General features: G+C 46.8%; 1 protein-coding gene across 1 annotated transcript in view; it reads right to left on the bottom strand.

Annotated features, from left to right (window-relative positions):
* MYO5C (myosin VC) overlaps positions 1 to 14,305 on the bottom strand; it is a 91,612-nt gene that overhangs the window by 71,162 nt on the left and 6,145 nt on the right. Inside the window, exons 2-7 of the mRNA XM_063090049.1 lie at positions 13,902 to 13,996; positions 9,417 to 9,527; positions 6,162 to 6,327; positions 5,514 to 5,658; positions 2,421 to 2,577; positions 42 to 185 (exon numbers count right to left, since the gene is read on the bottom strand). Coding sequence (XP_062946119.1) covers positions 42 to 185; positions 2,421 to 2,577; positions 5,514 to 5,658; positions 6,162 to 6,327; positions 9,417 to 9,527; positions 13,902 to 13,996 — 818 coding nt within the window. The remainder of the gene's footprint in view (positions 1 to 41; positions 186 to 2,420; positions 2,578 to 5,513; positions 5,659 to 6,161; positions 6,328 to 9,416; positions 9,528 to 13,901; positions 13,997 to 14,305) is intronic.

Genomic DNA, 14,305 nt, shown 5'->3' with positions numbered 1-14,305 from the left:
AGTTGGAGAAAAGGAAATTTAACTAATACTTTTATCCTTACTTGAAAGACGACTCTGGATTTTTCCAGGAGGTAAGTTCTCATGTTGGCTCCTATAATTTGATTTCTCTCATCAAAACTGATTTCTGTGTATTTCCCAAAGCGACTACTGTTGTCATTGCGGGTGGTCTTGGCATTTCCAACAGCCTACAAAACATAAGACTCACTTGAAATCACAATATTAAAAGATCTTTGCATCAAAATTATTGGAGCAGATTTTAGTAAAATCCAATCCTGTGTATTGGGGGAAGGTGTGATCAGCAGAAGGAGGTCTGGGCCGGGGAAAGAGGAAAGCAGCCCAAGCCTTACAGGGACATGACATATCCCAAGCCTGCCATCCAAGGCTCTCCTAAGTCTCGCTGAGAGACACTGTGTAGGATCAGAAAGAGCACAAGTACTGATGTTTCATGGCCCTGGATTCCATTTTTGCTATCTGTGTAATGCTGTATGTTATTTCATCTTTCCAAGTCTCAATTCTTCTATCTGTAATATGGGAATAAGGTGCATCTTACTCATATGGACTGAATGCTTGTGTCCCCCCAAATCCATATGTTGAAATCCTAACCTTATGCGTTGGTATTAGGAGGTGGGGCCTTTAGGAAATAATTAGGTCATGAGGGTGGAGACCTCATGAATAAGATTTTACTGCCCGTATAAAAGGGACCCCAGAGAGCCCTCTTGCTCTTTTTCTGCCATGTGAGGGAACAGTGAGAAGATGGCAGTCTGAGACCCATCTGAGACCCAGGAGAGAGCCCTCCCCAGAACCTGACCATGCTAGCACGCTGATCTCAGACTTCTGGCCTCCAGAACTGTGACAAATAAATTTTGGTTATTTATAAGCCACCTGGTTGACAGTACATGGGTATAGCAGCCTGAACAGATGCAAGCACTTACAGAGTTGGCAGGAGTAAATGAGATAACATAAACTGCCTCAACTCCTCCAGGCCCCAAGTACTATAGATGCTCAATTAAAAGTCCACATCCTTCATCCAACCTTTATTTCTGTTCTTGCCCCTTACTACTTTTCCCTCCTCAAACTTTCCCCTCAGCCAAAAAAACTGCTCTCTCCCATCTCTCTCACTCTCTGAGCATGAATTTTGCTTTTTACTTCTGTTCTTGAATTGCATCTCTCTTCTGCCTGTCCCCTCCCACCTCCTGAGCACCCTGCTTCTTGAAGGACCCTCCTTATGCACACGTACTGCGCTTCCTGCCCAGCTCAGCATGATTTCTAGCAAAATATATTTACTGAGCACCTGCTATGTGCCTTGTGCTCGGTATGAAAAGGTGAACCAAATAGACATGGTCTTGCCTTTATGGAGCTTAAAGTCTAGTGGGAGAGACAAACTCTAAATAAACAACCACACAAAATTATCCATTGGACGTTTAACTTGGCACTGTCTATTGACAACTTTTCTATTGCTATCTTGGATTGTAATTTATGATTCTATTTAGTGAGACTCTGGACTGTGAATTTCACAGTATTTCTGATTTTTTTCCTCCTTCCCTTTATGTTTCTAGTTAGTTTTAAAATATGCTCATATTAGGTAAGAGGAGTCTTAAACTTGGGGGCTGGGTCTTATTCTTTTCCATTAATTCCCACCTCATCTGGCACAGTGGCTCAAAGCAGGTGGTCTGACAAATATTCACTAGGATTCTGATCTGAGAAAACAGGGAGAAGCAGTAGAGGGGTCTAACGTTCTTAATTATTTGCTCTGCTTCCAAATCAATCCAAATCAATCCTCTTCCCATTTTGTGAGGCAGCTGGAGTTGGCCTGTGGGGTCCTCTCCTGTGCCTGTCAGATGCCCCTTCCTCACCCCTGGGTGCTATCACAGTTGGCCTTGCCCCCCCCCCGCCCCCATCAGTGGTATACAGACAACTTGGCTTTTGGGGGAGAAAAGGAGGAAGAGCCTTGATATATGGCAAATTTGTAAGGTGTAAATACTTCTACCATGACTGATTTCAAACTACAAAAGTTCAACAATAAGCTCACAAAATTCCTGATTATTTAACAATCAGCTCATAAAAGTTGATGCTACTTGGCTGGAGATCACCACTGGTCTCAGGGTACCAGCGATGTCTGTGATTGAAGAAATTTCCCCTAGGATATCAGTGTTAACAGGGACTCTTGAAATCCCATGGTAGAATTTCCAGCCCAGCAGGTGGAGGAAGAGAGCCTTGGAAGCAGCCATCTCTGCCCCAACTTCCTTCAAATCCCACTGGAGAGCAGACTTCCTGGCTCTCTCCTGCCCTCACTTCTCTGGTCTTTGCAGGCTGGGAACTTGAGCTACCAAGGACAGCACATAACAAACCGACCCACACCTCCCTCGTCGGCGCGGCCCGCCTCGGACGGCTCCCCACCTGCCTCCCGCAGTGGTGCACACCTCGGTGATGGGGTTGGACGCCAGCACCTTGTCCTCCACGTGTGCGTTACTGCTCGACTTGCTGACGGTGGCGAAGTACCTCATGGCGTACCGAGCTGATACTGTCTTTCCAGCACCCGACTCTCCACTTACAATTATTGACTGATTTCTGTTGTTTCTAAGACAAATAAATACAGGGTTTTTAATGTTGCCATTAAAAAGGCAACATTAAGAAAAACGCAGAGAAGCTGGGAGAAGCTTTATTTCATCGCTCTAAAGTAACCATTTTTAACATTTCAGTGAATTTCCTTCTAGTCTTTTTTTTTTCCCTTATATGATCATGCAGAACATACGATTTTGTTTCCTTTTATGTCCTCTGTGTTGAGGGTCCGTAAGACCATTCCTAGGTTCAATGAGCTACTAGGAGGGCTCAGCATATTCGGGTACTGATGGCTCAGATGTATCACAGCAAAAGGACACACAGCAAAATCAGCAGAGGGAAAAGCACAGGGACGAAGTCTGGAGAAAACCACGTGTAAACTTCCAAGGGTCCTCTCTCAATCAAGTCATCTAGGACACACTTAATTCCTCCAGCAATGACCCTGACAGCACATGTGAAATGTTGTCTACCCGGGTAGCTCACTAGAGACTCAGTGCCCACCCTCTGCCTAGCAGATACCAACATTCCAGACTCCCAGAAGGAAAGCAGGCATTCAGTGCAAACTGTATTGTTTACACAGCTTAGTTTAGGTACAGTGAGCCACTTTACCCACTAGGAAATTGTGGGAACCTTCCTGAAATCAGAGGCCAATCACAGGCCAACCTTGTAAGCAGGGCTCTGGGGAGAGCAGTCTCAGGCCCTATTTCAACTCCTTTCTGTGGATCTCACTTAAATATAAAACATTTTCAAGACATTCTTTTGAGAACAGTTATGCAAAATATGTTTGGGAACATATGAGCTCTGTAAGCCAACATGCTCTGTTACTTGATTTAGAGGTTTATTATTATGATTATTGAAACATAATCATACGTGTTTGTGGGGTACGGAGTTGAATATCAATACCCATGTACAATATGTGATGGGCAAATCAGGATAATTAGCATATTCATCATTACAAAGATTTTTTAAAAATGCATTAAGCTTTTCATGTCATAAGATTATGATGGTAGAACCTTATTATATGCTGTTCTATGTGTCTAGCACAGCTTATGTGCCAGGTGAATACTTTACAGATTCTCATTTAAGCTTCACAAATATCCTATGACATATATATCTATTTTACAGATGCATGAAATGGTGACTCAGAGAGGTGTAGTGACTTGGCCCAGAGCACAGAGCACACAGCCTCCCCATGTGCGTGCTGGAGGGGACCTCAGAGATAAAGCTCCTGGTCCAATCCTTCCATTTCAAAAAGAAGAAATGAAGATACTGAGGAAGACATGCTCAGTGCTGCTCAGCTGGGTAGAACAGGGCTGGGATTACTAAAGCCGGGCTGTCCTGAGTCTAGCATCAAGCATGTCCAATGTGAACCTGCCCATGTTCAGTCCTGTTATTACAGTTTCACAGATAGACCTCCACAGAGAAAGCTGGCTCTTCCAGTTTGAACCTGGCACAGCCCTACAGCTCCAACGAGCTCATGCTACTGATGCCTAGACTCTTATCACAGAGACTCCCCGGAGACCTGCAGGGAGCCAGGGAAAATCCCCAAGCCACAGGTGTTTTAGAGTTGGAAGGAGTCTTGGTGTGGCAGAAATAGCTAATTCTCTGCCCAACATTCATTCTCCCCTTCCTTCTTAGGGATTATGCATCAACTACTAGCTGGCATGTTGCTGCCCCTATGAAAGACTACATATGCCAGCTTCCCTTACGGCCAGGCATGGCCATGTAAGTGGGTCCTGGCCAATGATATGTGAGCAGAAGTGCTTTGTGGGGCTTCTGGGAAGTCTCCTTAACCTGGAGGCCCTCAACCTTCCCCTTGGATGCCCTGTCACCTCAAATATGGAGGAAACAGCTGAGCATGAGTGTGGCCCTGAGGATGAGGGTCCCAACCCAAGGGACAGGGCAGCTGGATGTATTGGGTCTCTGATCACTTGGAAGAGGTGTGGTCTAGCCCCAGATTGCCCATCAGACAATCACACTGATGGTGGAAAGAATCACAGTTCTACCTTAAGCTGCCATTTTTTCTCCTGATTATAAGCAGTGGAACCAAGAATGGGTGCTCTCTGAGCATCTAGTTCACAGATGAGGACACAGAGCTGAGGGAGATCAGGTGCTGTGCCCAGGGTTCTGCAGTAAATAGTTAGCAGGTCCAGACCCTGTGCCTCAGGTTTCCCATCCGTGAAACAAGGGCAATCGTGGCAGCTCAATCAGCCTCACAGGAGTGTTGCAAAGCACAAAGGGGACTGTTCTAAGTGAAAGTTCTTCTACAAAGATAAGATAGCGGTTTTTTTTCTTCATACTTTATAAATGAGGACACTGAAGCCAAAAGAGGATAGTTATGGGAAACATAAATTACACTTAGAGTAAAGAAATCTCAGCGCAAATCCCAGCTCTGCCTTTTACTTGCTGTGTGACCTTGTGTAGATTACCCTTGGAAGCCAGCTTACTGCCCAGGCATCTACACCATGGGTTATTCTGAGGTCAACCAAGATGATGCATGAGAATGTGTACACAGTGCCTTGTTCACAGGAGGCTTTTCATAAATGTTTGCTAGCAAAGGAAGAGCTCCACAAGGCCACACAAAATTCAAGTGGCAAAATGAGGATAAACTCTAAAAATCTGCAGCTACAACCTGTGCTCATCTCCTATTAGATTCTACTCACTTGAAAGAGTTAAAAAACTTAACCATCTCACAGTAGAGAATAAATCAATACTCTTCCAACCAAACATGCTGCAAGAGAAGCATGTGTTGTTCCCAGATTGGTTGGACTAACGTTGGACTACCCAGAAGGAACAAAACCCAGGAAACCTGCTCTAGACAGGTCAGGCAGTCCGCTCAACAAAGCGCCCCCTCTGGTCTGACAGTCTCTTTTAATGAGCCCAACCTAGGTATCACCGCTTCACCGTGAGGTTCCAGCAAACACAAGCAGAAGCTCAGCCTGGCGGGAAGCTACCTGGCCATCTGCTTGTATGCCTCTTCTGCCACGGCAAATATGTGAGGGTCCATGTCGCCCATGTTCTGCCCGCTGTAGGCCTGGATGATGGCATCTCCATATATCGGCAACTGCTTGTAAGGATTCATGGCCACCAAAATGATTCCTGAGGAAAGATGCTAGATGCAGTTACAGGATTCTTACTGTCACCCACCTCTCCAGGGTCTTTTGAGAAACCCCACCTCTACCACTTATTAAACCCTCTGTGTGACTTTGGGAAGGTCGGTTAATGCTCTGAATATTGGTTCCCGGATGATCACCTACATCTCCAGGTTCTTCCGATGATCTGATGAGATGGCAAAGTGGGACAGCCCCCACACTGAAAGACTTTCACAATTTGCAATGTAAATGGAATAACCCTATCATTGCCGCAAATAAGTAATAAATGTATCAAATCTAATGAGAAATGGAAACACAAGCTTTATCACATCTGTTTTTCTCTGCAGTCAGTCTTAGCTCTTGTTGAAGGTTCTCCCCACCTAGACACTTCTTTTTATAACAGACTCTAGATGCTCAGAATAAACATCATATGGGACATAATCAGGATGCTCCGGACAGCAAACACTAAGTCTCAGCGCTGTCCTTCCCTCCTGGAATCGCTCTCCTTACCGCTGTAGGTGTAAATGAGTTTGGATTCTGCAAAGCGGATCCTGAGATTGTGGAGAACCGCAGGCTCGTGGAGATAGCTGAGGGCCGTGAGGTCATTCTCACCCACGAGGATGTCAGGATTCCGAAGTGGAGGCAGAGATTCTGGATCAATGGAGTAATCCAGCTCCTGTGGACAAAGATGAAATTAAAGTTCTGGCAATAAAAGATTTTTGGTGTTTCTGCTGAACCGCTCTCCTTTGTCCTATTCACTCCCCATCGGAGTCATCGCTGACACTGAAAAACATACTTATGTATAGCAACAAGAAAATAATCTTCATAGCTGATTCTTGGAGTAATGGAAAGTGGAAGCCAGGGGACCAGGGCACTCGCTGTGTGCCCTGGGGTGAGTCACTCACCCTCTCTCGGCTTCACTTATGTCATCTGTGAAGAGGGGCTGGACCAGATCAGTGGTCCTCAGAGCTACAGAGGCCTCAGTGAGGGGTGACAGGCCCACCACACAGGCAGGGATCCAGGTGCCCTACCCCCAATTCTACCACCTGGCTCTACCTGTATGTGGTTTAGTGTTGGAAGTTTTCACTGAAAACAGGATTCTGCTGCTAAAATGACACAATGACCTAAGGTCCCTGACAACTCTAAGGTTTCCAAATCTCTATTCAAAGTTGACACACTTGGTGATGAGAAACATCTGAAGAGCCTGTGTGGGTGGTGGTCTCTCTGCGAAAGACCCCCCCACTCCCTTGTGACTGACTGCTGTCGGCAGTGCCTGAGGGCTCATGGTTCCCCTGCAAGGCTGCCTGTCCCTACCATTCTCAGCCCTGGACTAACTTTCCCCAGCTGGCCCCTCTTCTGGATTTAACCTAGTATTTCTAAAGTAGCTACCAGAACAGAATGGAAGTGAGATTAACACACCTTTTGGCATCGATACCACAGATGACTGGGCCCTCCAGATGTCAGAGCATCCAAGGACCTTATTGCCACCTGTTCTCTCTTCCTTCACTCTCATTTCAGCCTGGAGGGGTAAAGTGACTTGAGCAAGGTCACCCAGCAAACTTGTTTCCCTTCTACCTTCCCGCACTGCCCTCCTGACATTCAATCAGTACCCCTGGCTTCCTTCCGATCCCTGGTCCTAGACCAGCTCCACAGGGTGACCCAGACGCCCCTTAAAAAGTGCCACCGCACAGACCCCATGCCATGCACTCAGCACTGATTGTTTCATTTAATCTTCAAGGGGGGCATGACTACCCCAATCAACAGTTATGAGACAGGTTCAGAAAGACTGAGTTTGGTGTCCACCCTCACACAGTTACACGGATATGGCTCTGAAGCCTGTGCTTTCACTATCACGATGCCTCCTGCCAGCCTGACGGGGTTTTTGTTGGATGGTTGGCTGGCCTGTTTTGCATAAGGTGAGCAGCTCAGGGCAGCCCCAGACAACTGGACGCAGGTCCTCATAGCAACTCCTGCTCCAGTGTCACCAGCGCAATTCTGCTTGTTGGCCTGCCCCCCAACCCGGATATTGTCAGTCTACACACTTTGAGAATAAAATCAAGAAAAACACTTCTCATAAGTTTTACTTTCCCTTTCTTTTTCTGTTTCAAATCAACCACCCCATTTCCGGTTCAGCCATTGTGTGTGTTACCTGTGAGAGAAACAGGGAGAGGGAAAAAGAGAGAGAAAAACAGAGCAGTCTTTGGAGGAGGGGAGGAAGTGTGAAGAACATCAGATGGACAGGTGGAGGCAGTGGTGATATCTCCCCACACAAAGCAGGCTTTGTCCCTCATGGTACAGACACAGGGTTACAGAGCAGTCTGGCTGCCTGCCACCTTGGCTGCTTCTCCCTGGGGCAGCCGGGTCAGGGCCAGGAATGCAGCCACCTGAGGCCCTGCTGACATTACTAAAGCAGCTAACAGCCACCGCAGCTGCTACCTTGAAGTTTTTCTCCCCAGCCAGCCATCTGATCCCTAATCAGAACCTCGGTTGTGCACAGGAGGTACTCAATATAAGCAGCATGGAGTCACCGATGGGAAAGGGAAGGCTGAATGGGAACAGCGGCATTCTCTGCCGGGCTCTCTTGTGTGTGCACGTGCATACATGGACGGTCTCTCTGATCTCCGGCAACCCTATGAAAGTGCACTGTTATCAAATCCCTTTACACACAAGGAAACCTACAGGCCCACTGTCACAGATGTAGCAAGTGGCAGTACCAGGATTTCGGTCCAGACAATCTAACTCTAGAGGATGTGCCCTTAATGGTGTGTTTGTCTCCCTTCCCAGGATCTCAGGAAATGTCTCCCAAAACCATGACCGTCTGATCGGAGACAGCATGTCCTGTCTCTATAGGCACCATTTATGTGCTTTGAAATTCCAGAATTTAATATTCACATGGTCGTCCCCAGCCCACCTCTGGCATCCAGATGGAGCATAAATCCTCTGTCCAGCTCTGCATCCAGACAGTTGGGTCTAAAAATGTAAGTTCTCCCTAGCTATGGATCTCGTGGGATGTCATTACAGCTAGGGTGGGAAAGGACAACACATGCAAAATCTTCCGAAGCTGCATAACAGAAAGCACGTGCAGCCTTTGAGAGCAGCTCCTCCCCAGCACATCCCACCGTGGGCACGACTGCTGAAGCTCATGCCTGGTCTCTCCTTCGTCACACCAATACCGACAGAGGCTCCTCATACTGTCACAAAGCTGGGCGTTCCTGTCCCCTGCCACGTTCCCTCCTGGAGTCTCAACCCTTACATAACTCTGTACATCCACAGACTGACTTTCTCTCCTTGCAGCCTCCTCCCACCCCTCCCTCTCCCTTCCTATTTTTTTTTATCTCCTTCCTCTCTTCCTCTTCCCATCTTGATTTTTTTTCCTACCAGTTTATGCCTTGGCTCATACTACTTCCCTCCAAGTTTTTCATCTTCACCCAGTCTCTCTGCTGAGACCCAAAATAGCTAATCGCTTTTTAGTATTCTCCAATGTGGAAAACCTGGAAATGCAGCACAGGGCGCAGACCTGGCTAACACCTGGACCCTGGTTACAGAGCTGCCTGGTTGATGCAGCCAGTGTGGGGGCGGGCGGGTGGAAGGGGATGGTACAAACTCGTCAGGGGATCCGCGGCACCAGCTGGCCATTGTGGGGATGGTGCTGTAACCCCAAGCACCCTCCCCTGGGCTGCTCCCACAGGGGCCATTCGCCCCCCACCCCCCCACACATCCAGTTACTGCTTTATACATCAGTGTAGCCACAGCAAGGCTCCTCACCGTTCCATCCTCCAGCAAGAGTTGCAGCACTTTGTCACCAACTCTGTAGTCCTTTGCTATTTCAGCAGACTTCCAAACTTCTTCAGGATCAGGAATCCAAACCCTGTTGTACTGACCAACAGAATAACACAGGCTTAATTTCAGCACTTTAGAAACAAAACCACAGATGGTTAGATGATTAGATACCGGAAAGCTTCTCCCTGTCCACTAGGTCAGTTCCTTCGTTAGAAATACTGTTATCTGGGCCGGCCCCGTGGCGCACTCAGGAGAGTGCAGCACTTGGGAGCACAGCGGCGCTCCCGCCGCGGGTTCGGATCCTCTATAGGAATAGCCAGTGCGCTCACTGGCTGAGCGCGGTGCGGGCGACACCATGCCAAGGGTTGCGATCCCCTTACCGGTCACAAAAAGACAAAAAAAAAAAAAAAAGAAAGAAAAGAAATACTGTTATCTAATTTTGCTGATGAGGTCATCTTTAGTGCACCTGCAATGGAATGTTACAGGCAATGGAATTCCCAAAGTGTCCTACATACAACTTGAAAACTGAAAGCCCGTGGGTGTGAAGGAAATCCACAAGTTTCTTAATGGGAAGAGCTGAGTGCTGTCTACGAGAGTTGGCACAGAGGAATTTGGTTCACCACCGATGGACTATGGGGCTCTGAGCCGGACACTCAACATCTTGCACTTCATTTTTCTCATCCATAAAACGGGCACAACAATACCTACTTCAAGGTTTCCCAGGTGGTTAACTATGTACTTGAAAGCACTTTGTAAATGCTACGGATGTATTGTTACAGCAGTGTTATCACAGTCTTATCACACTGGTCAGCAGTCAAGGATTCCCACCATGGGAGATGTGGAAGTCCAGGTGTAGCTGCCCAGCTCAGTTCCCTACAGGCAATTGGCACACCTGGCTCAGTGCTGATGTACAGGTCTTTAGGTAGAACCATGTTGCTATGGACTAAATTGTGTCCTCCCCAAACTCACATGTTGAAGCCCTAAGCCCCGGTGCGACTAATTGGAGATTGGGTCTTTAGGAGGTAATTGAGGTTAAATGAGGTCATAAGTGTGGGGCCCCGATCCGATAAGATTATAGGACTAGTGTCCTTACAAGAAGAGACACCAGGCAGCACTCTCATGCACCCCCATCCCTATAGGTGACTCTGATGTGCTGGGACAAAGACAGGTCAACAGGAGAAAGAACTGGGAAGCACTCACATGGAGACGTTAAATAGCACTGAGGAAAGCTCCCCAATGCAAAGGATCAATAGCCCAGGATCGAAGATCTGGATGAGTCCTGAGAGACCATCCAGCATCCAACCCTTATTTCCCTGGTCAGAGCTGGGATGAGCACCCAGCTGTACTGCCTCCTACAGGGGGTCCTGCGTGTGGGGGGTCTCCTTCCAGCCTCCTTACACCACGGGCCACCTTGGGCATTGTTTCTGACAGTGACAGATGGACTTTCTGAAGGTAATTGTCAAGTGTGTAAACTCTAGTTGTAATAGGAGCTTTTGTGTCTTCAATAGAGAAAGCTGCATATTTGCTTAAGTGCTTCTTGTCCATCCAAATAAACAGCCTCTGAGAACTGAATTTTCAACAGGCACCATCCTAGGCTCTGGGGATAAACACAAACAAGATGCTGCCTTTTGTGAACCTCAGCTTCTTCAGAGCCGAGGGCAAACGTCTTTGCTGAATAATGATGTGGATGTAGGCCAGCTGACCATCTGCTGCTGGTGCCTTTAGACCATGAGGAAATATTCCTTTGGGTTGAGAAATTGTACCTTCAGGAGTTTTCAGTTACAGATCAAATTCTGAGCAATAAAATTATGACATTTTAATTTTCTTCATTATAGCTTGATGTATTTTCTACAACTTGCCTATATTGCTTTTGTAATCAGAATAAACAATGAATATTAATCTTTAAAGGCAAATATCAAAATACCATGAAAAGAATTATGCATGAATGTTCATAGAATTTTATTCATAATGGCTAAACACTGGAAACAGACTAGATGTCCATTAATATGAGAATGAATTTAAAAAAACAAACAAACACAAAACAGGGATGGCCAGTTAGCTCAGTTGGTGCTGATAACACCAAGGTCCAGGTTTAGATATCTGTACCAGTGAGCTGCCAAAAGACCCAAAAAACAAAACAAAACTGTGCTATACCCATACAATAGAATATACCAGTAAAAAGGAATGAACTACTGATACAAACAAGAATGTGCATGAATCTCCAAAGCACTATGCTGAGTAAAAGAAGCCTTACAGAAATGAGTATTTCCTCCGAGTCCCTTAAGTGAAGTGTTTGAACAGTACTTTACAGTAATACGTTATACTAATACATAAGGTAAAACTAATGTATGGCGGGAAAAAAATTCAGAGTAGCAGTTACCGCTGGGAGTAGGGAGGTCCAGGAAGTGACTGGGAAAGCATATGAGGAATGTTCTGGGGGTGATGGTACCTTTCTATATCTTGATAGGGTTTGAGTAACACAGGTGTCAAGCACTTTTCAAACCTCAGACAATGTAGACTTAAGATTTCTGCATTTCACTGTCTGTCAATTTTACACAAAGAACTAAGCAAACATGGAACTTTAGTTAATAATATGCATGCTAAAATATTTAGGCGGTATATTGATGTATCCAGTTTACTCTAAAATGCTTCCAAAAAGTGAGTTGGATTGAGCACTGAATAGAAGGACAGAAAGACAGATAGAAGTGTGATACAACAAAGACAGTAAAATGGATCTAGGTGATGGGACAGATGCTCACTGTAAATTTTGTCAACTTCACTTTATGCTTAAAATTTTCATGTGAAGTGTTGGAGGAAACAAAGAATAAGAATAAAACAACATTCAGGCACCAGTACTAGACTAGGACAATGTTGCATGAGGAGAATTATCTATTAGTTAATATGAATTGCTTCACTTAACCACAAAAAGCAAAAAAAAATTCATTGGTTGGAAATCGGTCATGACTATTTCAAGTTATTTGAGTTGCTTTACTCCTTGACAGCTTGCTGAAATGGTACATGGGACGGGTAAGTGTTGACAGAGAATATGGAAGAATGACCTGGTAGGCATGACACACGCTCCCAGGCAGATAGGTAAACAGAAGCCTCATAAACACAGACACACCCTCCCAAACACACCCACCCACCCACACACATCCTTATTGCCATGGGCCACACATTTCCTACCTCAGGTCTGCTACTAAATTTTTTTATTGATTACTTCATGAAGCTCAATCCATGAAAATGGAATACCCCAATTTATCAAGAATTGACTACTACAGAATGTCAGAGCTGAAAGTGTCCTTGGAGATTGTCTGCTCCAAGTTGTTTGTCAGACTTCTTTTTTTTTTTTTTTTTTTTTTGTCTTTTTCGTGACCAGCACTCAGCCAGTGAGCGCACTGGTCATTCCTATATGGGATCCGAACCCGCGGCGGGAGAGTCGCCGCGCTCCCAGCGCAGCACTCTACCAAGTGCGCCACGGGGTCGGCCCAGTCAGACTTCTTTTTAAAGCTGCAGGAAGCTTCCTTCAAATGAAAGGATGGCAGCCCACGATGTGAAACAGAATGGAGACCGCTGGGAGTGGAGCTGAGGTCTGAGGTTCTTCCACGGAAGCCTGGGATGCCACGAGGTAATGTGAAAGTCCATAGGCCAATCAACCTTTTGTTTTACTGTTCCCCCAGCTCAAGCCCAGAGAGGGCAATAACTCACTAAACACCAGAGAGAGAGTCTCAAAGGACCAGGATTCCTGCGAGTCAGGGCCTGTGACTCCTGGTTTGAACTCATTAAGAGTCTGGTCCTGAAAATAATCGTGAACTCTCAACTGCAACCAACCACCTACTGGAGAGTCTACATGCTCTCCCAGTAACAGTTTTGGATTTGTTGCAGCTAAAAGGCAGTATTAGGCCGAGGTGACCACAGGCCGCCCATGCCTGCGGTCCTGGTGCCTCTGTGGCACGTGCTGCCTGGCATTTAGGGCCCTGCCGCTGAAACCCAGCCTAGTAAGTAAACACCACCCAAGTTCACTCATCCAAGTGCAAGACCCACTCATTCCTGCCTCTCCTCCTTCCTCACATTCCTCTACCCACAAGGCAGCGCTCCAGACCGAGGAAGAGCTGGCTTTGCAGCACTTAGACAAATAATAGCCCTGCAAACAGTGTGACTGGCTCCCACATGACCTCCCGTGGGTGGTTCCTTCAGCCAGGCAGGCAGGAGCCTCGGGACTGGGACGGTGGCCAAGCCCTGCTGGGAGTCGAGCCTCTCTCCAGAGCCTCTCCTGGGAACCCTCCATGGAGGCTCGTCCTTAGGCTGGGGTCGGACCCTGAAGCTTAGGAAGTGACAAGGTGTAGGGAAAGTGAAGGAAAATGGTCAGGACCCCTCAGATATTCAGAATCTTGTTGAGCATTTGATGTAAATATGCACGTGTACCCAGGTGTTCCTTGGCTATTGTCTAATTTATTTGTGCATGTGCACCCAGGGGTCCTGGGTTATGGGCTTACGCATAAAGGACGAGTAGCTCTGATCCACAGTGGCCCCCACCTCCGGGATGCCACCACTGCTGTTGCTGTCTAGTGCCCCCAGAATAACCCAAGAGGTCACCACAGCTGCTGTTACTGTTGAGGACTGAGCTCATGTCTCTGTCAATGGCTCCCAGGATCTTTCCCAATTACCTAGCATGGACCTACATGTGAGGGGCCTGGTGACCCAGCCTGGCATGTGAGGGATCTGTGACCCAGTCTGTACAAAGTTTCTGTGGGCCCTGAGCCCTAGCAATAATATTGCTGTAATCCTACACATGGGCTCAGGAATGCACCCTATGCACACAGGTCATGTGAGACCTGTCGCTTTTGAAGGGGTCCTCTGGCATTCGCCACAGA

The sequence above is a fragment of the Cynocephalus volans genome, chromosome 3, assembly GCF_027409185.1.
Source record: "Cynocephalus volans isolate mCynVol1 chromosome 3, mCynVol1.pri, whole genome shotgun sequence".
Taxonomy (NCBI): Eukaryota; Metazoa; Chordata; class Mammalia; order Dermoptera; family Cynocephalidae; genus Cynocephalus; species Cynocephalus volans.
The sequence above is the reverse complement of the archived record's forward strand: the minus strand, read 5'-3'. Positions and strand labels throughout refer to the sequence as shown.